At 38.5% G+C, this 24,653-nt stretch overlaps 1 protein-coding gene across 6 annotated transcripts in view; it reads right to left on the reverse strand.

Annotated features, from left to right (window-relative positions):
• Positions 1-24,653, reverse strand: part of LOC143207819 (agrin-like) — a 580,688-nt gene that overhangs the window by 14,851 nt on the left and 541,184 nt on the right. For 4 of the 6 annotated variants that reach the window (XM_076421620.1, XM_076421621.1, XM_076421619.1 and 1 more), the window contains 12 exons: positions 24,443-24,572; positions 23,869-24,102; positions 22,550-22,846; positions 21,679-21,828; positions 20,505-20,765; positions 19,593-19,739; positions 18,011-18,247; positions 5,774-5,968; positions 4,403-4,576; positions 3,102-3,441; positions 1,421-1,648; positions 49-668 (listed from right to left, as the gene is read on the reverse strand). In XM_076421620.1, the coding sequence (XP_076277735.1) occupies positions 49-668; positions 1,421-1,648; positions 3,102-3,441; positions 4,403-4,576; positions 5,774-5,968; positions 18,011-18,247; positions 19,593-19,739; positions 20,505-20,765; positions 21,679-21,828; positions 22,550-22,846; positions 23,869-24,102; positions 24,443-24,572 (3,013 nt within the window). The remainder of the gene's footprint in view (positions 1-48; positions 669-1,420; positions 1,649-3,101; positions 3,442-4,402; positions 4,577-5,773; positions 5,969-18,010; positions 18,248-19,592; positions 19,740-20,504; positions 20,766-21,678; positions 21,829-22,549; positions 22,847-23,868; positions 24,103-24,442; positions 24,573-24,653) is intronic. The other 2 variants (XM_076421622.1, XM_076421623.1) reach the window with 2 other exon arrangements.

A 24,653-nucleotide genomic window follows, 5' to 3' on the forward strand; every position in this document is an offset into this window, starting at 1 on the left:
ACATCTATGAAAATCGGGGACGAACTTGTGCGATCATCTAATACTTACGAATTTCGCAGTGCTCCCCAGTTCGTCCAGGTGTGCACTTGCAGACGTATCCACCTTGAGGAAGAATGTCGCATGTGGCGCCATGTTGGCAAGGTTCGCCGATGCAAGGATCTAGCGATTCCTCGCAATTTCGGCCAGTGAACTGCGGCGGACATATGCACCTGTAACCCGAAGGGTCGTACTTCTCCACAGCATAATTCCCATGCTCATAATTATTCTCGTAATTATTCTCGTAATCGATCTCGTAATCGTAATCGCACTTGGACGTCGTGCAACGCCTGTTCACATTCTTCTTCGATCTTCGCTGATCGATTGTCGTGCAATGCGATCCTTTGCAGCGGACTATGTTCACGCTGTTCTTGCCCTTATTGTTCTTTCCACGTTTCTCGATCCTTCTGCATTCACGACCATCGCAAAGGTCCTCCTCGAAAATCGGCTGACAGGTTGCGCCGTTTTGGCATGGCAGATTTGCGCACGCGTTTTCGCCGCACTCTTTCACGCGATACGTCTCCAGGATGTCCTTGTCGCGACCCGCGTGTAGATCCACGAAGATTCTGTTGATCTTCAGCTTGTGGATGCAACCGAGGAAACCGTGATTTGTGCCGATGTTCTCGTACACTCTGGAAGGTTTCAAGATTTATAGAATTTAGAAGATTGTTATATACAGTCTAGTTTGAATTACGTAGCAGTTACACTTCAATCATGTTTTCTTTAGGAATATTGCGGTAAAGTAATATAACTAATTCTTGTCCGTGTGAAAGATGGATCTATGTGCAATATAAAAATTTTATTTACAGTTTAGCACTTTGCCGAGTCATTTTTAACATGACTGTATGAAATCGTGCAGGATTTACTAACTTTAACCATTTGCACAATCATTATTTCTGCAAACAGATGATTGTATTAATTTTTATCTGGATAAAAGGTATTTGAAAAATGATTGGGAATATGCCTCGTTATAAAAGTTTTAACACAAATATAATTCATTTATAATTCATTTTAATGCAGTCCGTAGTATAAACTTCGTTCGAATAAAAGTTTTATATGAAGTTCGTCCTTACATAATTTATCATGAAAATTTATTTTAATATGATCTAACGAATCTCTCTGAAAGTCTGAAGTAATAATTCTCTTATTTTCCGAGGTATACAAAATTTTATTGAATCGGTTCTGCAGTGTACGTTTAATATGATGTGATGAATGTAAAAGTTTTCATTACGAAGCTCCTTGGAAAACAGGTGGTAGTATCCACTTTGTGTTTTCATCTTCCATGTCCGTGTTTGTACGAATTTATTTGTGTTGTTTGCGTTTGTTGTGACGCGCTGAGTCAGTGTCCTGATGTTTGTGGACAGCTTGCAGAAAAGATCCTTACTTGGAGTAGTTTGTGGGCATGTTCCCGATGTACGTGTTCTGGTTCAAGTCCAGCGACTTCAGCACTCCCTGGCTCTGACCGGCAACGTCCTCGCCGTCATTGAAAATCAGAACACCGTCCTTGTGGTACCTCTTAGCTGCCACATGGTGGAACGTTTTCATAGTGACCCTCTCAGGAGAAGTTAGAATGACCGGACCGTTTCCCAAATTGTATCGAAACTGCACGTGCCTGCAAGAGAAGTTACGCGGAGATATTTACTACAGGAGCCATGAAGCTTTCGAGGACGTTGACCCTACGGTATGTACCGCTTTGATGTTGACGTCAAACGAAATTATACCGAGACTGTTGATCCATGGCACGGCTATCACAATAATTACCTTTTCCTACCTCATCAACATAGTTTCTTATTTTGCTCTATTCACTAGGGTGGCACTCATTTACTCTTCTCAAAGTTTTTTGTCAAAATTTCTTTTACGGCAGCCTCCAGGGCTGTTCCAAATAATTAACACTAGGTTTACGGAACTCTAGAAATATAACTATTTCACATTATTTTATATAAATTTTCTCTATGTCTATCTAAATTTTTGGCCACTTTTCAAACAATATGTATCTGTGGTTATTAGGAAGAACGCCGTATGTCACACACTTTCACTTTTGAGATATAGCCGTTTAAAGTTTCGATCACTTCGACATAGGACATGGGACATCGGTTAAATTGTATTATTTGTTCGACCCTTTCGAATTTGTTTTCATGACTTTCTTCTGGTAAATACGTCAATGCTATACTACTAAGGGTCAATGAATGCATAAACTCAAATTTTTTGAAATTGTGACATGCAACGTTTTTCCTTGCAATCACCGATGTCACCAAAAACTTCTTCTGAAATTTGAAAATGCAAGTGTGGTCCAATTATCTTTTATCAATAAACATTGTACGGCCGAGTAACGCGTTGTTGTATTGCTTTAACTCGCCCGGAGCGCGGCGGTACTCAACGCGGTAAATAGTGTAGAAGATATTCGAGAAAAATGATTTTATGAGAGCAGAGCCTTGGGGAAGGTTTTCCCCGTTATCCGATCGAGCTCAAACTTTGTACAGATTTTTTTCCAATTATTTGGAACAATCCTGGAGGTTGCCGTAAAAGAAATTCAAAAGTTGAAAATTAGAGTCACCCTAATGTACATAGTAAAAAGATCAATTTGATGAAGGCACACACTTTTGATCAAAGTAAGATCAAGATCAAATTTCGGAGGAGTGTTCCAGTGTGCCATGCATGCACGCGTTAAAATATTAGGTTGGCAAGAAAGTAATTTCGGTATTTTTTAAGGTGAAATAAAACCGAATTTCTTTATTCAAGTTTACTTTAATCAATAAAATATTTTCTTATGAATTCTTTTTGACAGAAGATCATCGAACAAAAGGGAAAATATCGTATTCGTTAAAGTTCATTGCTTGAATAAATAATAATTCGGCTCTATTTCACCTTAAAATATCGGAATTACTTTCTTGCCAATCCAATATACTTTTTGGCGGTGACAAATGGGATTCCTTGGCAGACAAGTCTCGAGAGAGGCTACAAGATTGCTGGTAAATCCGCGGTCTAAGTATTCGGGGTCACGTGTAGAGTCTAGCACGACAGTTCTGCGTCTTTGGGGGTCAGCATGGTCGCTAACAAGTACGTACCCGTCGACGATGGCCAACGACACGAAATCCCCGGTTCCGTCGCTCTTCTGTTGGTTGTAAAGTATAATCCCATTGTCGGCGTACGTCTTGAACTCCACCTCGACGCTAAACTTGTGGTAAGCTTTCAGCCGGCTCATCCTTACGTAGCTCTTGCCGTCGAACGACGGAATTTCGTAATCCCTTTTGTTGATCTCCTCGTCGCATAATAGTCCGGTGTAATTCGGCCGGCAGATACAGACGAACGTTGCACTCGGCAGATCGATGCAGGTCGATGTCGCGTGACACGGATACGACAGGCAGGCACGAAATTCTTCGGTCGGTGTGACCGGCACGTAAGTAGCTGGAAACAGGTTAATTAGATTCGCCTACTGCGTTTACTCCTCGGACGGATCGGGGAACATCGAATGTTCCAGGAAGCAATTTCTTAATCTTAACTGTAAGGGCCGTCCGAGTAACAACTCTAACGACGATAAAGAATCCCTTTTTCACTTATAGCGTTCACAGGACTGATACAGCGGGAATTAGATAGGCGTTGGTAACTATTAACGCGAGATACGAAGATATTATTTATTATTCAGTCTATCTTTTTATGACCGTTCCAACGGCTTGATTTGTAAGGTAACAATTTTCTGGCTTTCGTGAAAAGACTGCGTGTTCCGCGAAAGGTAATACAGAACGTCCATTTAAATAGTTCATGGTTAATTAAATAGTTAATGGTTAATTAATAATAGTTAATTAACTTCACTCGTTTGTGAATATTTGTGAATATTTTGTAGTCGTGAATAGCAAATAAAGTTGTCAGAGTAACAGAATCGTCATTTCGGATCTAGATTTGTAAAGATTGAATTAAACGAATATTTATTATATATTAAATATAACAGAAGGATTAATGGGTCTACGAGATGTACCTTCAGAAATACAGGGTGAACATTATAAAGAGTTACAGACGAATATCTCCAAAAATATTGATTGTACGCAAAAATGTTTCAGATGGAAGTTGCTCAGTACCGAATGCGATATCGTGCAGTGGGGTTTTTATTTTTCCCGGTGGATGCAATTTTCAAATTATGTAGACAAATTTTAAGAAAGTGGGACCAAATAAAATCCTGTTTTCATTGGCAATAGCAATTGTAGATTCAAAATGAATGAAAATCGTACTAAATGTTGTGGAACTTAATACTCCAGCATTTTTGGAAAATTTTTATAAGCCATAAATGTGTCCGAATATTGTATGTCAACGTAGAAAATGTACCGTGTCAGCCTAGTATGGTCGCGTACCGTGTTTTTGCTTTAATACTCACCGAAGCATTCCTGTCTGTCGCTGGTCTCCGCATATCCCTCGGAACAGATGCATCCGCCGTTGGAGCACTCGCTGTTCGGAATGGTGCAATCCTTGTCGTCGGTGCAGAGATCGCCGAGCAAAGCGGTGACCACGCGGATCGTCGCCGGAGTTGGTCTATAAGCGGCTGCCGCGCCTGCAAAACCGTTTTCGTTAACGATAAACCGTTGTCGACGAGCCGTCCTCCTCTTTTGACAAGGAGGCCGGTGTTGCGCGTCCGGAACAATATCGATCCGATATCGCCGACGTCGAACTGATCCAGAATTAACCGCAAAGCCGATTTAGAGTGCACGATTCAAAGCGATGCGCGCAAACATACACACATACACGTGTGCTGACACATACCTGGATCGTTATCAGGATATTCGTCGTTATTTCGAGCTATTAATTACGTTACACTGAGAATGTTATCGCAAACGAATTACGAACCGTCGCGCCGGATGTTATGGAAGGTAACGCTCTCAATCAAACGTGTTCCACGTTAATTTCGCGGGCTGCCAGCGTCACAGATTATCACAGCACAGATTACGACTCGATGGATAGGGTTTTTCCTTAAGGCAGCGTTAATTAAGCCTCGTTTCCAAAATTGCAACGGTGCGAGATGCGCGTCCTCATATTTCGATAATACAAAGATGGGATTTTTTAGTAGTCTAAAGTGCTAGATAAAAGATCGATCTAGACGAAAAACTAGACCTGGAAAAACGAGTCTACTCCCTTAGGGAGATTATGGTGACAAGAGTTTTGCTTCTTTCGATCTATTCGAGAAATTCGTCAGCAATTATTAGAGAATTATGATCGTCCTTTATCTTGTTCGTGTTTGTATCTATTTAAAAGTTCTTGAAGAGATTAAAAGACTTTTTCATTCTGTACACATATGCAGACTGCAATGAATTGTTTAGTATACATGCATAGCAATTTTGTACGCAAAATGAGATCCACGATGTAGGATAGAATGTATTAAATTTTAGTCAAATGTATGTGAACACTATACATACAACTGTAAACGTGAAAGCTAAAAAATGACTGAGAAAATTCACCTATATGAATTTCGATTGTCTACTGAGCATATGTAGATCGGAATCGTTCAGTAAGATGGCGGACTATTATCAAAATGGACCAGTCGAGAAGGGTGTAAGAGCTCGATTAATGCAACGGAGTGAAACATTTCTTTTCTTTCAATAATAACGTTAATTAATCCGCCTGTCAATCGTAACATTGCAGAACGAGCAGGTAGCGAAAGACTTTCCTCCTAGGTAAATATCAATATTGAAGCACTCCACCTATTAAATGCACCGTGAGAACGACCGGGGTAATTGAAAACAGGGGCTTTTACCGTGTTTTAAATTGTCTCTGTCGATCGTGATGGTTTCTTGATGGGCCCGGTGAGTGTAATAATAGCGTGGATCCGGTTCCGGCACCAGCAGATGCCTGGTAGATTTTGATAACGGCGAAATGGCGGCCGCTGGCTGGGTGTATTGCACCGTCGTGTACTTCTTCACCGGGTAGTCCGTGTTCACCATTGGATTGTCTGAAAATTTCACGATATTCCGACATTCTGCAGTCATTCGGTGAAAAATTCGAGCAAGTAGTCCGCTCTTATTATTCCGACGAATTTTAATATCATTTTGGCGATTCATTATTACAGCGCTGTCGACGAGCAACGAATAAACGACTCTCTAATCTACCTCTAATTATTCATAGATATACAGGGTGTTTCGTTCATCTTGCCAGCATATTTGTCGCTTTTGTGAAAACACAAAAATGTATCGGGAACTGTCTAACAGCCGAAGGTTCGTTAAAATAGCGTCGGAAGTTTCAAAGTTACAACCATTTAAATATTAACTAATTTCGATGGGTTCATTGAATAAATCTTCTTCATTTAACACTATCTATTAACTTTCTGAAGATCGTGCGTGGTTATCGATTAATTATTTTTCAAAGAAACTTCTTAAAAATGGATTGTGGGAGAATAAATTTGTTTTTGCATTCTTTGTGCCAAAGAGAACCTTGGTGAACCTTTTATTCGACTGATAATTGTGATAATTGAATGCTCCAATAAAGCATTCAGTAGAAACGTAAATAAGCAATTTATTTAAAAATCTATTATAACTATTAGCTGCGTAATTTATAAACTTCAAAATCAACATATTCACATTTATAAAATCCATTTCCTGTCAGAAATCTAAAAGAAAAAGGTTCAATGTTTTCTATCTGCAAAAACAACACAGGGAGGCGTGGACGGGATTAATATCAATTATGGTAATTCATTATCAGGTCCATTATCAACGTAGAATTCGAGTGATCGCCGTAACACAATTGTTCCGATTTGTTCAGTTTTATAAAATTTAATAGTCGGATCCTGGTAATAACGTTCCGAGCGTAGTCTGTAAATAGAGTTGATAAAATTCCGTCGCGGGATTCAGCGTATCGGAAATAAATTCAATGGCGGACACAGGGGAACGAACTTTCGCTGGAACATCGTTCACGGCAAATAAATAGAAACTGTCCATTCATTATGTCGGTAAACGTGTAATAAAGTACTGTTAATTATAAACTGTCATGGGGAACGGCAGGTTTGGAAAAAAGCCGAGCAAAAGTTGTCGACGACTGAATCTAATAATTCAACGTTTCAGACTTTTAATTATCAAATTCCCAGGTCTCTCTTCCTCCCTTTTTCTCTGGAGGCGACGGGACAACGGGAAATCAGAGCTCGATACAACGTCGAATACAGCCGAGGCAGGAAGGCGGAGGTGCGTCGCAATTTCTCTAAATAATGAGAATCGAAAAGCTAATTCTATCGGAGGCAGTTACGCGGCCCCGGTAACAGGAGTTCGAGACGGCTTGATGGGATTTTAATTACTTTCCAATTGCAGCGTTGCTTCCTATTATTTCACATCGACGACTTCCGCTGCTTCCGTTACTTTTTCCTTTGTTTTTCCATCCCCCTTCACCCGCACTCCCGCTCCCGTGTCGACCAACCATCTTTCCCCTCATTCTCTCTCTTCCCCGTTTGTAGATCGCCGTGTTTGCGTATTACTATCGATATAATCGACTCGTTTATCGACTGCGGGGCCAATCGGCCGACGAAACTTTTCTCTCGCTTGCCTCTGTCCCCCGTCGAAAAATATTGGGTTTGCGCATGTAGAATTGTCCATCATGCCACGTTTCTTTCGCTGACGACATATTCGATTCCATCATCAAGCTTTTTCGAAATCAGTTTCTCTTACGGGGACGTTGTGAGTGAACTTTTCAATTCGAAATATCACGGTTTAGAAAACAATTTAAATTGTACATTATGATTGAATACAAATAACTTGTTTTTTTTTAAAATTATTAATTGAAGCTGTGAGTGAACTTTCCAATCGGAATAATACGGTTTAGAAAACAATTTAAATTATACATTGTGATTGAATACAAATAGCTCATTTGGTGGTCAAATTATTTTTCTTTGAATTTTTTATTCGTTGAACGCTTTTTTAGGCCTAGAAGGATTTGTGAATATAACAATCAAATGTTAGGGGATGAGTTGAATTAGATTTCTAATGTTGTCGTATTGCTTTTTATCTCATATTTGGTAAAATATATTTGGTAAATATGTTTCGACAAATATACTATATTTGGACATTTAAAATTTTCTGTTTTATTAGTTGCATAGTATTTTCTTTAAAATAGATAGACCTATACAAAGACTAAAATTAGTTTAGTCTTTTCGTATGCACTGTGTGTATTCTCTCTTATACGGCTTTCATTGCGAGAATTTTCTCTAGAATCAATATTTCGTGTAAATTGAAAATGAGGTGTAGAAAATAATCGTAAAATATAATAAAAAAGAGAAAATAAATCGTTTCTAAAAGCTGCGGATTTATGGTATAACTGGCGTATACTATAAAAACATTCGATTATTTCAGGTTGAATGACATGTTATGTAGTTGAAATGGCAAACGAAAAGAAATTAAATGGTAGATCATTAGAAATAATATAGATACGATGTAATAACAGACGGTCGTTCCTTTTATTTTCGTTTCCCTCCTGAATCGTGGATTTTCGAGTGGTATTTCATGTCTGTCCGTAGATAAAAACGTTATTTTTATATGTATATTTCCATTTTGATATATTACGATTGAAATTTTAACATTGCAAGAACTGATTCTGCAGCAACGAACGTTTATACATATTCATACGTTCGTAAATCTGTTCTATAAAAAATTTAATAACGAAATATTTATCTAAAAGATTATGGAAGTAAAAGGGAAACTTTGTTCGGCATTGTTTAAGTTTCGAGTTCAAATGTATTTTTGTTGTAATGTTTTATGCATGTTTTTAGCAAGTATTGATTATTTTAATGGATGTTTTACTGAATTTTATTTAATGATTCTTGCATTAGTTTTATAATGATCTAATTACGATCTAATTATGATTATGATTGAAACGTTATCTAATTATAGATCTAATTATCTCTCCATGAAGTATTTTGGGTCATTCAGATAATTTGAATGTAATTAAGTCTTGATATTATGAGCATTAAAAATATCCCATGGAAAAATAAATAAAAACTGCAACTTTAGGATACCACTAGTATAGAAACAATATAATAATGAAAAGCTTATTGTAGAAATTTGTTCGATCAAAAAACGGCAACATTTACCCAGAATATATGGAAAATTAATCACCGACTAATCAAGCATTGTGAAACGCGTACAAGAAACAGTTCGCAAATACATTACCCTACTTTCTACGCAGTTTAATCTTCTGTCCAGAACTAACATAATCAATCATAAACCCATTGCACGAAACGGCAAAATCCACTAATAGATTTAGGCAACTTGTTCTCTAAATCAATTTGTGTGTGTGTGTACCAACTTTGTACGTGAATTTTTATTCTTTATTTATTGGGTTTCCAAATAAATTCCACTTTCAAAGAATATTATTTGATTTGATAAAAAATAAAGTGCACTTCACATTTCTAATTTTCTGCAATATTTATTGTTCACAGACATTCAGTAATAATTATACACCGCGGATCTTTACGTAAGATAAATATTAACTCTAGTAATTGCAAAGCCCAGGAATGGAGGAGTTAATTTCTGTAATTTTATTAAGTTGTAAACAATGTGTGAAGATCCTGAATTTCCGATGTTTGTCATAAATGCCTAAAATCCGCAGTCTAATAATAATAAATAAAATTGAAAGAGACAAACAAGGTTAGTAACAAACTCCTCGCCTATTTGAATCTTCTCTCGGAATGTCAATAAAAAGGGGTTGAACAATACGATTGAAAAATGACTCTTACGTTTTCCGAAAATTGTTCGAAACGGTGGTTCGAAGGACGACGCTCTGCGCTCTTGTTCCTCGAAGCAAATGCCGTTCTAAGACAATGCTTTCGGAAAAGGAAGTTTCTTGGCAACCTAATAATCTACTTTTTCCTCGTTTAAACTGTCCGATTCGAGACGACAGTTTCACGTGCGCAAACCCAATGTTTTCAGTCCCGGAGAACCGGCGGAGACTGAATAGGACGGAAGGATCCATAGGAAGGATGCGGAGAGATCGAGCGAGGGGAATGGATTTAGTCAATTTAAGTGTTCGCCGATTGGCGGAGTAGAGAGCCTGATGGGAAATACGAGTTGGCATTTACGAACCCGGAGAATTTCTTCCTTGGACCCCGACGGCTACGACGATTGGCCTTTTCATCGAAGGTTTTATCGACGTTACCGTTACTGTTCGGCCCTGTTCCGTTATTTCATCCCCTTTCCTGTTTATTTTACAAAGAATGCCGAACTGAAGAGCGGGGGCGGCAGGATTATCCTCCCTCCTCCCTTGTTTATCTGTCGAATGCGAGGAATTACAACGATGTTGCCAGTTCAAACGCAAACGGGGATGCAGTCGCTGTTTACCGTCCCTTTGTGCCCTTTTTCAGCTCTTTCATCTGTTTTAATCGACGGTCGAGAACACTTCCGCCGGAACGTCGAACGTTCGCACAATCGGAAGAATAGATTGTTGATTAGGCTGGTCTTTAGATGGACTCGTTTCTATAGGATTGCAAGGGTGCGGGATGCGCCTTCTCATTTCTCGATAATGCAAAGATGGGGTTTTTCTCAACTTAGGCCGCAGTTGCCCTCAGAAGTCCTATGTTTACGTTTACAAGGCGTAATTTGCATTATTCGGCAGTTGTATACTTCCGAATAATGCAAATTACGCTGTCGAAGAATGCAAATTACGCCTCATAAACGTAAAAATAGGACTTCTTAGAGCGATTGCGGTCTAGATTAATATTTTATCTAGCGCTTTTGACTACTGAAAAACCCCATCTTTGCATTATCGAGAAATGAGAAGGCACATCCCGCAGCCTTGCAATCCTGGAAACGAGAGTCTACCTCCTTAATACTTTTTTTCCCGTTTAGACGCTTCCGAATCATTGGCTCTCCGCCCCTCAGGATCACGCTTCCTAATATCCGAAAGTTCCAGGCAGTTCATCCATACCTCTAAACCGTCGCGCATCATTCAAATCCACCCCATTATATTTTCACGGTCCATTAACCACCGCGGCCATAAGCAAAATACCGATCCGTCGATCGCATCTCGTAAATCGTCTTTTTACAGCTAAATTCCTCGGAAGAAGAAACTCTGGAAGAGACCGTGCGCGCAGCTTTGTTAACTGGGAGCTGTCGTTGGCCGTATTGCTCCGCGTTGACCCGAGTTTTTATTCGGTCGCATTCTGTGCGAAAGAAAACGTTGCGAAAAACCGGTCGACAGATGGAATCTCCTGTGTAGCGCGTCTTTCGCGAAGAAAGGGCGGTGTATGGAGGAGGTAGGGCGCAAAGGGGGTTGACTCGCGAGCTCGAAGTAATCTGATTTATGTTTGACTCCGTGGGATGAGTCCCGAGGAGGAGGAGGAGGAGGAAGAAGAAGAAGAACTTTTTAAGAGATTGACTTTCAGAGAACTGGACGACTAGAGGGGGTCCGGAGCCTGTCGAAGGGGCCGAGCAATCGAAAAATAAGGGGTGAAAGGTTACGGAACGGGTCGGGGACTTTAATAGATTCCAACGTTTCGTTTCGCGAACTTTGTCGGCGGCGCGGCGGCTACGGAAATACTTGCGGACCGTGGATGCGCCCGGAAATGTCTTCTCTTTTCTTTCCTCGACCGAGTTTCCTTTCCCTCGAGCACTCCAAACAGAAGCGAATCTGCATCGTCGACGCAGCAAACGTTTCGCCCACGCGAATAAAATTTTAGTAATGCCGGAGTGGGATAGCTTTGATCGATCTGGTAAACAGTGATTCCAACGGAACGATTGCTTGCGACGATTGCTGCACGGTTTCAGGGATGTTTGTATTAACAACTCTTTGCGCGTGGGATACAGTATTTTCAGTGCGTACTACTAGAAAAATAATGATCGTTTTCGTAATCACTTTTGTGAGCAGAATCGGTTCTGCTAATAAATACTTCACTTTAACCCCTTGCCGTACCCTTTCTTTTACGGTTGCAGTGATTAGGATATTTTTTGTATGGCTACATTTATTTTAATGCTTAAATATTGATTGAAAACGAATCAAATTTCGTTTCATCTAAAATGAAACGCGTGACATTCATATTTGTTAGACTTTGTTAAAAACCTTCATCACGAGTCTGGCTCGTCGAAGTACGGCAAGGGGTTAAGGTACAAGCTACGATGTTTTTTTAAATTAATAAATTTACTCTATTGTCGCCTCTTGTCCATCTATTAGTTTTTTAATAAATCTGGATAAAGTCATGTGACAGATACTGAAGTTCCTCGTGATTGTTTTTACTTTTTTTTAAATAAAATACTAATTATATAATACTTTTTTAAAACCAGAACACAACAAGAATCATATGTATACATATACGCATGCATACATTCGCGGCATTTGACACATATCAAAATCGACAACAATATTTTAGTTATAGATATGAAATAACTAATCAAACCTGTTACAACATGTTCTTAAATGTCATTTCATCGATAAGGATAAAGGAATTAGTGACCTCGATATTAAATAATCCAAATAGAGCAAAAAGTAAGGATCGAATAATATTTACGTATCTGGTGCGTAACTAAGCCTTCGTTAAAAACATACGCTACTGTGTCTTCGCCTACTTTTATAACAAACACAACTGAAAACGAATCGCCCGTTCTTCTCCTTTTTGATAAATAATGATCGGAGCAACTTACCTCGGGAACTTTTAGCCCCGCTCTCCTCTATCTCATTACTCTTTCAATGAAGTTCTTTAAAATCAATAGAATTACGTGCAACAGGTGCCAAAAACTTTGGGGGAGCGATTCGGAAGTCTTACTGATAAATTATATCGTTCGTACACATTCGTAGAATATAGCAGCTGCAAATAAATTGTAATTACAGGCTCCTCGAGGCGCTCGATAGCATTTCCTCCGTCTGAGACGCGAGTTCGGTCCTCGCACAATGAGCTACCAATTTCTGCTCGAATTCCATTAGCAACTCCGACCTGCGATAAGTAAATATAGATTCCGATGCGAGAGCGGATGTAACGTCGGGAACTAGTTCGGCCGGAACTCCTAAGTGAAACGAGAGCACGAAACATTCGCCTGATCGCGAGGGAGGTGGTCCAAAAACTTCTTGGCCAATAAGTTCTCGCGGGAACTCGGAAAAACTGATTGGACAAGCTATGCAACGGGAATTCTTTGGCTGCCGTCGTTCGACAGATTTATCGCGTCCCTCTCTCCCCTCCTCGACGTCGATGGAGCCTTGAAGAGTGGAAAGGAGCTCGGGGGTGGATTTATAGGGGACAACGGTATCAAAAAGCAGTCGGTACAACGTTCGATCGGAAGTTCGTCGGGGTTGTAACTCTCTCGCGGGCTAATTTATTTTGGCCGAGGGCCGCGCTTAACGGCCATGGCCAAAGAGATATTCGGTTACCGTATTCTTAAGGTTCCGATGTTAAGTTCCAGTCCTGGCATATCTCACTGGGACCACTTAAGACGAGACTTCGCCGGCAGTCGACGGTGATTTAGTTAAATCCACCTTCGGCGCTTAGTTTCGCGAGTTAACGTCACCAACTTTCCCAGAATTTACCTACGAGTGAGATAGCGCACTCCTGGGATGAAGGAAGTTCCATGGATCTCCGCAGGCTGCCTCTTTAAATTCCTATTGTTCGATTCGGTGATCTCGTTTGTACAAGGAAACGATCGTTGAACGTATTCGAGACGGAACAAACATGGGGAGCCGAAGAACCAAGTGTCTATTTGACTGCGGCAACATTGGGAACTGTATATGTATGTTGATTCATTTTCGCATAGCCTCGAGTGTCCGCAAAATTGTTCAAGCGACTTTTCAAAATATTGTAGTAATGTCTAGAAAACAGATTATTTTATGGTTTGCTGCAAACCATGTCTTTCTTTTACAAACTTTTCATTATCACACGCGTAGTGTTTTTCGATACTTGAATTATTTAATTTATGAATTAACGCGTAATATTGATCTTCTTTTGGTAAGATCTACATCTATAGTAATTAGACTTCTAGACAAGAATTGGACTAGATAAAAATATTGTCTCGTTATTACCAATTTACTACGATTATTTAGCAACGAAATAATTTTAAATACAGTAGCGGACAGAAGTTTAAGACCACTCTAAAGAAGATGATAACTTTTTTAATATTGTACTATACGATTTGAACTTGTTTGGGAAGTTAGAGCAATTAGTTTACTAAAGGATGTGAAAAGAAATTTTTTCAAAAATTGCAATTGATCGGATTGTTGAAAAAATCCTAAAAGTTGAATTTTTAACTATTTTATGTGGGCCTATATTGAAAATTTTTAAAATACGTTTTGTAGATCTGTGCCAATTAAACATATTCTGAAAATTTCGTCAAAATCGGTCGACGTTGCAATGAGCTACAAACGTTTAAAGATGGTAAAAATTGCAGATTTTCACGATTTATTGCCGAAAATCTTTAGTAAACTAATATAATAATAATAATAATAATTTTAGTTTACTAATATTTAGTAAACTAATTGCTCTGGCTTCCCAAAAAAGTTCAAATCGTATAGTACAATATTAAAAGAGTTATCATCTTCTTTAGAGCGGTCTTAAAGTTTTCTCCCCGCTACTGTATATATTTAATTCCTACTCCTTTTACGATTAACATAAACTAATAATAATAATTGAAACTGTGGTTTCTACTTGTTGCAAATCAAAGCAGATCAAATTGTGAAGAACAGTAATAAATGTTTATGTGATTTCTGTAACTTGCAATTAATGCAGACTTTTTTTTATGTTGCTTATAAATACGCAGTCCGTTCACCAGAAAGAGAATAAAATATTTTGAATGTATGTTTAAAATTTATTAAAAATATTTTGTGTATGTAATTTACGAATAATAATATAGATGAGCATATTAAATGTCAATGATTATAACATTTCAAAGTAACTGTTAGTATCTGTAGCCTGCTTCCTCTGGTAAATTCGTAACACGCTGTTCGGTGACGTATAGTGAAGCTATTGAATATTGAATATTGAGTTATTCTCTGTATCTAGGGATTAAATTCTGACACTTCGAAGTGAGCAAGCGACGTAGCTACCCGACACTATTGACATGCTTAACCTAAATCTATATGTATAGACTGTTTCATCTCGTGCGAGACACGGAAACAATAAAATAGATTCGCATAAGCAGACACTGTCGACCTACAGTTTGAATTACTTATTCATTTTTGGATAGTTAATGTCTACATTTGAATACCAATCTTTACAAAATTCGCTTTTTTAAGTCTGTAAATTACCAGGATTATTTGTAATAACTTATATTTTGATTTTCATCTATCAACATAGAGTCCTAATGCGAATTAAAATGTTTCAAGTCATCTTTTCAGTAGCTGGAATTAATTGGTAACTTATTTTCACTGAGGAAATCTGCTCACAAATAAACTATAAAATTATTAAATTTATTCTGCAAAACTATTTTTGTGTACTTCTCAATTATTATATTAATTTCGTACTGCAAATGAAAGTTGCTTTATATGGCTATTCACTATAAAAGTTGCTGTAGTTACGAAACAATTTTTAATATGACGCGTTTCTGTGCAAGCTTCAGTATTATCATATTTCCTATACATCTCTGAAATTATGTCATACTTAATTCCTGTGAACATGTTCCATTCTATACACGTTTAGTAGTTTGTACCTACCAAGAGCATAACTTACCAAGCTACTTGAAGGGACCTCGACAACGTCACTACAGAGAATCACTTGAAATTAGTATCGCCAAAAAAGGCGATGTTAATTCTGTCAATATTATACCACAGCTTCGATCAATTCTATTCTTGTTCCAACGAGAATACGCAAGAAATAACATCGTTTGAGTTGTGTTTAGAGCCGATCGAGTATTTTCTAATTATGAATCCAGCAACAACTTTTGCAGTATAAAAAGTGTTGTAACAACCCGCACAAAGTAAAATAATTTCCTTCAAGAAATTTCCCGTAATTAAGAAGTAAACTGACGCTGCATTAAATTTCATTCGATGAACCTGTTGAAGATGCTTGTGCGGTATGAATTCATAAAGTTCCACGGTTTAGTTTCAACCAGGGTAAACGACTAATTATAAAATTTAATTCGTAGTTCTCATGTTTTCAGACGCTATTATTCAATTATTAATCAAGACTTATAAACCACACCCTATCTTGAGACAGAACTCAAGGAAGATACCGCAGAAATCCAATAAATAAATAAACATGATCGTCATAAATCATCGGTCAGAAACTTCACTGAGACTGAAAAATATGTTTAGCGTGTATAGTAGCCTGAACTGTCGAATACACTATTTATCGCTAGTACTCACTTTGCTTTCTTTCTTCTTGGTGGATCGAACATCTTTGGCAATGATATTTTACAGTTAATCACGACGATGACAACGAAGAAAGCAAGCAAAGTAGCGGGCAAGGGGGTTATAAACATATATCTATACATGTTAGTAAAAACTTGATAAGTTTATTATCACGTAATGGATACAAAGGAACAGGTTGTTAGTTTGTTAGTCCTAGGTTCCATCAAGCTCCGCGATATCCATTCGACGTCTCCTATAATTTCGATAAACGTTGCAGTATCGTACCATCGGCTTCTAAGTATAACACGTGATCCTTTATGCACTTACTATATACTATCCTAGAATTTATACTCTATCGAAACCCTCGAAATCGTTAAAACTCCCTCACAGTTCTCGAGATCTTCGTATATGTCGGCACTCGCCTAACGTTAACATTGTTACGTGTCGTATTCGTTGCTCATCGTGTATAATAAAATTAGGTTTGAAGGAGGCCAGCGTTCACGCAAACAGGCGCTAAATAATTCTCGACAAATATTGTTTGGTCCCGCGGAAAGTTCTTACGCTTTTCTTCTTTTTTCTTTTAATAAAATAATTTCACTGTATCAAGTAATACGAATGACTATGACATTTCATTGCGTCGTTTAACGATATATTAAAAAATAATGTACGACATTTACCCGATACCCGATACTTGTTTATTTTATTCACTGGAAACGTGTTTTGTTCATCAGTGTGTACAGCGTATAACGATCAGAATTGATCGCTTCCCAATTGATTTTATATTTGTACAAACCATGTATATCAAATCAGTTGAAAAGCTATAAAGTCTGTTCGAGGTGTTTGGATAAACCAGATTCATTATGTATCGTATGGACTTGTTTTAATCGTAAAATTTATGATACGTAGGTGCATATACATATAAGCCCCAGGTATGTCTGTATTGTTTAATTTAAAACAAGCGCGAGTCCAGTAGTTAAAAGAACAAATGAAAACACGTGTATGGAGAAAATATCATGATAATTGATCTTGCATACCCGTTCATAAGTCTTCTGACAGTTGGTTAAGCTGAAAATATGTTGTTTAACTGTTGTTTAGCTGTTCCATTTTATGCAAAGAAATGATGCACAGCACTCTGAATTATTTTTGAAGAACAGACTATAAAATCAATTGCATTAAACTGTTCTATTTTAGCCAAAATACTAATTCCAAACAAACATTCAACAGCTTTTTGAATTACTTTTAAGGAACAGACTGCAATTGATGCAGAAAATTTTATTTTGCACAGAAATCTGTATGTATCACTCATCATTGACTTATCTGACTCGAAAGTACATAATTTCCAAAACACATTCTACTTTAAAAAAAAAAAAGAAACGACAGAACTTTCCAGGACCAGCTCGATGCTTATTTGATACAAACAATATCTGCAGCTAGAAAATCGTAGCAACTTAATGTGATAAAACTGAGACGTATTTATACGGAGTCCGTGTCGACGTAACAGGAAATGATGGTGGTAAAGTATCTTGAAACATACTCGTTTCTATTAATCAAGCATTGATCGAGGTAAGGTCGATGAGCTGAAAAAAATGTGACGGGACACGAGCGCAGTATGTCTATGGTCAGAGCATCCCATTCCCGTGTCCGGGACTCCAGGGTCCGATTCCAAATGTGAAAAGTATTCAAGTTGGTTGTAGCCGGGGGGGTTAGTAACGCAGAATATAAGGCGGCCTGTATGGCGTACGCTCTGTGAACCCACCTTTGCAGTGGCCGAAAGCCTGCGTGACCACGTCTGCCTGGTGGCGACAAGCGTAGAGCCTTAGTTCGCATTCGTTGTCGTATGTCTGTCCGTCGGTACCGCAAACTGGGACCATCGGTATGTCCGATGGACAGGACGACAGACATTCGCAGTGCGGGCCACCGATCTCCGAGCAGTGGGCGCCAGAATAACATTCCAGCTTGTCGCAGGATGTCGGTATCGGTGGTATCGTATCCGCTGCAAGCAGACACCACCATTAACGTCGGAATGCTCTCGGTTGATCGATTATGATCACACCGTACACTTTCCTTAGCACAATCACAATCAACTAGAAACCTGTTTTTCTGACTTGAATTTTTCAAGTGTCATATTTTCAACAAATTTTTATCAATTGCACAAATTGCTCACATCACCCTTCGAAGCTTCGAAATATTAGCCATCTTTGATTTTAGTTGCATTAACCATCACCCTGCGAACATACATTCGAATTTTAACCTCGTGTTGGGATGCAATCACACCCCCTGCATGTTTTCAGTGTAAAATGTAAAGAAAAAACTTTGACTGAGCATGAAATGATAGATAGGCATGAAAAGATTGCAAAGTATGTCACAGATAGCATTTCCAAGATAATTTTTGAAATTTTTCAGTCGGCAACTTTTCATGTATGTTCCTTTGGATTAGTCTGGGGTGTGGTTACACCCCTACACGCAGAGTGAAGGTTAATGGCATTTTTGAAAATAAATCGATACGAAGGTATGTTTAACTTTGCCCATAAAAAGTCACTTTCCAGACCAATTAGCACCGTTAGTAAACATTTGCCATGGTGATAAGAAAATGTATCCAACAAAAGTGTTGATTAGTATTCAATTTTTTAATAGCTTCAATATATACAAAATTTCGAAAAAATTCCTTTTTATAATAGTCACCTCGATTTTTAAAATGTTAATATATATTTTTGACTTCATAATATTCTAGCTGATGTGTCGAGACGACTTCAACGACCTACGATACTGTAACCTCGAACTTTGAAATAACGCTAAAATAATTTTGGCCACTAAAGACAGGTTTCCAGTCCACTGTGCGCACTGAGACATTCTACTATATGAATAGGTAAATATAGAAAACAAAATTTCATATGGCAATAGTCATTCAAACATGTCATTCGTATTTCTCGTACTACACGAGAAACATTTTGGTGCCCGAAAAGTATTCGTAATCGTTTATTTCAAAATAGAAGCCTCATCTTCTTCGTCATCCCTTAAAGGGATATTCATCAAGTGGTTTAACAATTCCCTGCGATATTTTAAGCAGATAGACAAAAAATGATCAACTGCAATGTGCAACATTATGAATTTAAAAATTGTGTGTGCTTCAAACAAAAAGTCAAGATTATTTTCATTTTTCTTAAATGACACTGTCTTTTGATTACGTAATATAGTGAGCGATCTCAAGACGAATGACGTAGCATGTTATTACCTTGAGGTAACCTTGAAAAGAGAAATGTTTAAAATGACCAAAAAAATAGACTTGTTCGATTAATTAAATCATCCCCCATAATTGTGTCACACCCTCCGCGTAATACCTGCGTAACAACCAGTCGGGGTCAATATATTATTATGATCAGTGCAGATTGTGCACTTGTGGCCACGGATTTCCGGTTTGCAGACACAGTAACCTGTCATCTGTTCGCAGTCCTCTCTGACGGAGCCGAAAAGTGAGCAGCCGCACGCTGAAGCATAGTATAATAATTTGAGATAGCTGTATTAAATTTACACGAACCCTTCGCGGACGAGGATTATCTGACACTATTGAAAATATTCCTTTTGCTGTATCTTTTTATCACTGGAGGAAAACAGGGACACACAGTGTTTTTTTTTTTAACTTTTTTATAATTGTACCAAACGACCCGAGTTTTTACAATCAATTAGAAGCACTGGTTTACGAAATGATATGCAAAAAAGATTTTCCAAAAATTATAATTTACAAGGTTACATGCAAAAATAAAAAAACCTTGTGTATAACTAATATAGATCTACAAAACATATATTTTAAATTTTCAAATTAAGGGCCCAAATAAAAAAGTTTTAAAAAATCCCTTTTTTATTTTCGCATTTAACCTTGTAAATTATAATTTCTGGAAAATCTATTTTGCATATCATTCCGTAAACCAATGCTTCTAATTGATTATAAAAAACCAGGTCGTTTGGTGCAATTATAAAAAAGTTATTAGCTTTTAAAAGGTGTACGAATACTTTGTACATCCACTGTATATGTGTACACACTTATTATTATTTAAATAAAGAATTTGTTTTCAATTTCAGGAGTTGGGAACGCAAGTTGGAAGTTGCCAATGTTGCAAAGCTCGTCCTCAAAGGGTTAATAGATATATAGAATGTGATATTATCTATTTCATTACTAATTGTAAGTATGATTAGTAAAAATATTTCAAATAATAGAAGGTTAGCTCTTAGAGTGTTGTTCCCAGTGTTCTTACGTATGCATCCCGGATTGCCCTCGCTGATCTTGTGCAATCCCCAGTAGCCCGGCATGCAACTGTCGCATTTCACGCCGCCCACGCCTGGTTTGCACTCGCATTGCCCGGTCTCCGGATTGCAAGTGTCGGAGACACTGCCCAACCTCTGGCAGTTGCACGAACCTGGGCAACCTGCGCCGTTAGGTCCACGTGCTGCAGTCTTGCCATCCGGACAGCATCCGTGCCAGGAGTCCGAGCACTTAACCACTTGCGTTTCTTGAGCTGAGTCCACCACAAGGTACATTTATTTTTCTCGTGTTCATTAATTTAACACTTTACCTACCGGCTAGTTTCTAATAGTCTTCTCAACCAAATTTTAACAGTTGAGAATTCCTTCATACATTGTTCAAAAGTTACGATGATTTCAATCTTGATTCAACAAATTTTTATAAATTAATGTGATGTAACAAATTCCTCAGACATGTTTACTTAGAAGAAAATTGTTGAGTTTCTTTTACATATAGCTCAGTCATTGGAAAGCCGATTAATAGATTTTCGGTAGGTGAAGTGTTCATCATTCTGTATCACATGAAGACAATCAAATTAATATTGTTGTCGTTATTTACAATTCTGACACATAGCATGATGTATAATTTTGCTGTGTCAATATCTTTTTCATGGTTTACAAGATACATTGCATTTGATGGAATATTGCAACTATGAATGCTATAGCTGAAATAAATGCTGACATATTGTTGTCTATTGTTTTTACATTTATCTCATGATTACTGCATTGCATCCTCGTCAAATTGTCATAATTATGGTACGAACGCAGAGCTTCCATGTACTTAAATTTAATATAATACAAATGAAGCAGGCTAGTCTGATTTGATTACTATCAATGTGTTTATGGACACAGTGAACAGGTGTTACTGGTTTATGAACGCTTATGTAAATTCAATTTACATATAAGCAGCTTACGTACAATCAAATAAGCAAGAAATTAGTATTGCTCTAGTGAATGATTGAATAATTAAATAACTGTGTGACATTCTGCAATAATATTCGACTGTATCAGCTGACCAGAAATATTCTGCTGGCAATGCATGTTATTCAACCACAAATTGTATCATTTTCCTAATAGAAAATTGTCCCGACATACGTAAAAATTGTGTGTTTTCAAATTCGAACTGACCTTTTCTGCAGCATCGAGCGAGTCGCGTGGTTTGATGGCAGTAGCTGTTACTTGGGCAGTCTCTTCGTTCTGGTCCATTTCCACAATCGAACTCTTTTCCATCTTCGTCCACGAGTGGAGGATCTCCATTACAGGGTTTCACTTCCATACCTGTATCAGAAGGTACACATTTGTAAAATATACATTTGAAATTTTCTCGTTAATACATTTATATCATAGCTACATATACGTAACAACTTTACTAGTGGTATACAAAATGCAAAACCATTAACGAAAGAGCTATTCTACAAAGAATACCTTGACAGCTCCTAAAGAGCGGAGAGAAACAAAAATAATCACATAAACAGTGCACACTCTCAGACAAAATTTTATCAAATTAAAACCCTGATGAAACGTTTGGAGTTTATATTATATACGCATAGAACAATTATGTTCTACTTCGAAACACAACGATACATGATGTCCAGTGCACGACTTCACTTTCAGACAATCAAATAATACAATTCCTAGCGATGTTAAAGAAAGATACTTGTTTACAAAATTTGCTCTCCAGAGAAAGAAATTTGATGTTCATTTTGCATCCCCTATATGCTACCAAGCTGATGCGACGCTGAACAAATAAAATAAACGAAATCCCGAACCGTGTGCTTCAAACAAAAAAAGAAAAAAGGGAGGAAGAAAGCGTCGGGAATACAGGTTGACTCTAAAATGGTGGAAGCCACTCGTTATCCCATTAGCCAAACAGGGAGTGAGGGGGTGGCGCGGGGACACGCTATGAAACAATTAAGCTGGTTGAAAGTAAGTTCGCCACGGTCGAAGCAATTAGGCGGAGTGCGAGGGAATCGACGTAAGTTTCCGGGCCGCGGCGAACCTTGGCAAAGTTCGATGGGTCTAGGTCTTAGCTCCTGCTGCCTTTGGCAAGCCTCCATCTTCATGGCGCACAGGGACGAGTAGATCCTTAGATCGCTGCCGCAAACCGGACGCATGTTTTCAGGCGAGATCGAGGCGCAGTCGAACTTGCAGCTGCACCTGGGATAGTTGTCCGGGCCCAGCTCGCAGGTAGCTTCGAAGTCGCAGTTGATGTTTTTGCAGTCCTCCCGACCTTGGGTGCTGGTCACGTCAACTGCAGTGGTAGCCAATCGAACCACCGCAGGCGTCGACATCGTTGCTGTTGCGACCGGTCAAGGGAAGGGATCGAGTAGTTAGAGTTATTAGCACAGGTTTTGTTGGTTGGTTAGGGGACGTTTTTAAGAGATTCTGACGGTCCCGACTTCGCTTTAGCACTTCTTTCGAGTTAGCTTCGCCTTCCTACTGTTAATAGCCAATTTATCTCGCGCTTTTTGGTAATGATACCTTGGTATAATTATTCTTTTTCAGTAGGCTAAGTGTCTGCAATTGACTCGCCAATTTACTAAGTTCTCCCAAAAGTTCCTTTCGCTACGTTTCATATTGTTAGACAACGAGCACTTCCTTTAGCTCCGCATTGTTCAGGTCAAGAATTGTTTTCACAGTTAACCCGGTGGCATTCCGCAACTGGGTTTCATAAATTCTTCAAGTTTGATGAAACGTTTTCAGTTCGTGCACTGCGCGACGAATGTTTACTTACTGAGGATTGAATTTAAATGAATTTGAATAAATTAAGTTCGCCATACCCGACTCGACTAACGCAGGCGTTCAATTAATGCACATTTTTATGAAGCATTTAAGAATAAGAATTGAATTTAGCTAGTTTATATGAATGGTTTCGGTGTGACAGAATTAATATCGTAAACAGTGTAAACAGCTTTATCGAGTTGTTTATACTCGTTAGTATCCTAGATAGAACGTAATTATTACACTGCGGATCTTTATGCATTTGTGAAGAAACTGGTTGGGTGAAATATAAACCAGTGAAAGATTAGAAAAATTTAAGAATACTGTAATGTTGTTTTTAATGTAACGATGCCATTAAGGGGTGAAATCAATTTTTATTTTATTCCTGCTTCCCACACTAAATGCAGAACATTTTTATTTTGCATAAAGATCCGCAGTCTAGTAATTATATTTAATAACAATATTTTTTAGCAATTCGTTCGACACATTTCATCAAGCACCGAATGCGCGTAGGTTCCCTGGTAAAGTTTCATTTGGAATTTCGTTGGTTCGAGAGATATCGGCTCTGGGGGATCGGTAGGATGGTGTAGAACGTACTCAATGCAGCTACAGCAAATCGGTCGCCGCAGTCGCCGTAAAATATCACGTGCAAGACCGGCAATTTAGGATCCCTGCCGCAGGCCGCCTTCTGCAATTCACACTCCGAGGGGTAGGTTTTCGCGTCGCTGCCGCACACGGGCTTCTCCGAGTCCTCCGGGCACTCTTCCGGGCACACGCACACCCCCGCCATGCAGTGAGCCCCGTATTCGCACTCGACGCGCGCGCAAAGTTCTGAAAAGAATAGATTTTTTCCATCTTACTTCGACTCACTACACAACCTCCCTCTCGATTTCCTCTCACGAGCTGTACCCGAGCTTTCGAGCTGTGCTCCGGTCTCCAGTGACTCTAACTGAAATAGTCATTTAATTCGTTCTCGTTCGAAGCGCGAATATTGAAAGTAACGAAATAAAACGACCTTTTATATTGTATTAAAAGGGCACGGTTTTAGCTCTCAGGGATAAGGAATGAAATATTAAACTTGTGAACTATATAAGGGTCCGTGAGAAACATTGAAAGTAAGAATTAATGGAGAATGCAGTAAAGCCCGTGATGCATAGTTTAGAGGACTCACCGCAATCTCCTATGTAGCTGACGGTGATGTGGGTCTGAGATTTACATGAGGCTACCTTCATTGAACATTCATTGGCGTAGGTTTTCCCGTCTGAACCACACACCTTCTCCGCTTCCGGTGGTTCTTTCCCCTGCAACAAAATAGAAATTAAGAAATTAATACTTGATCACCACTCGAACAATATATAGCAGTGGTTCTTAAACTTATGTAG

This window comes from Lasioglossum baleicum, chromosome 4 (assembly GCF_051020765.1).
Source record: "Lasioglossum baleicum chromosome 4, iyLasBale1, whole genome shotgun sequence".
Lineage (NCBI taxonomy): Eukaryota > Metazoa > Arthropoda > Insecta > Hymenoptera > Halictidae > Lasioglossum > Lasioglossum baleicum.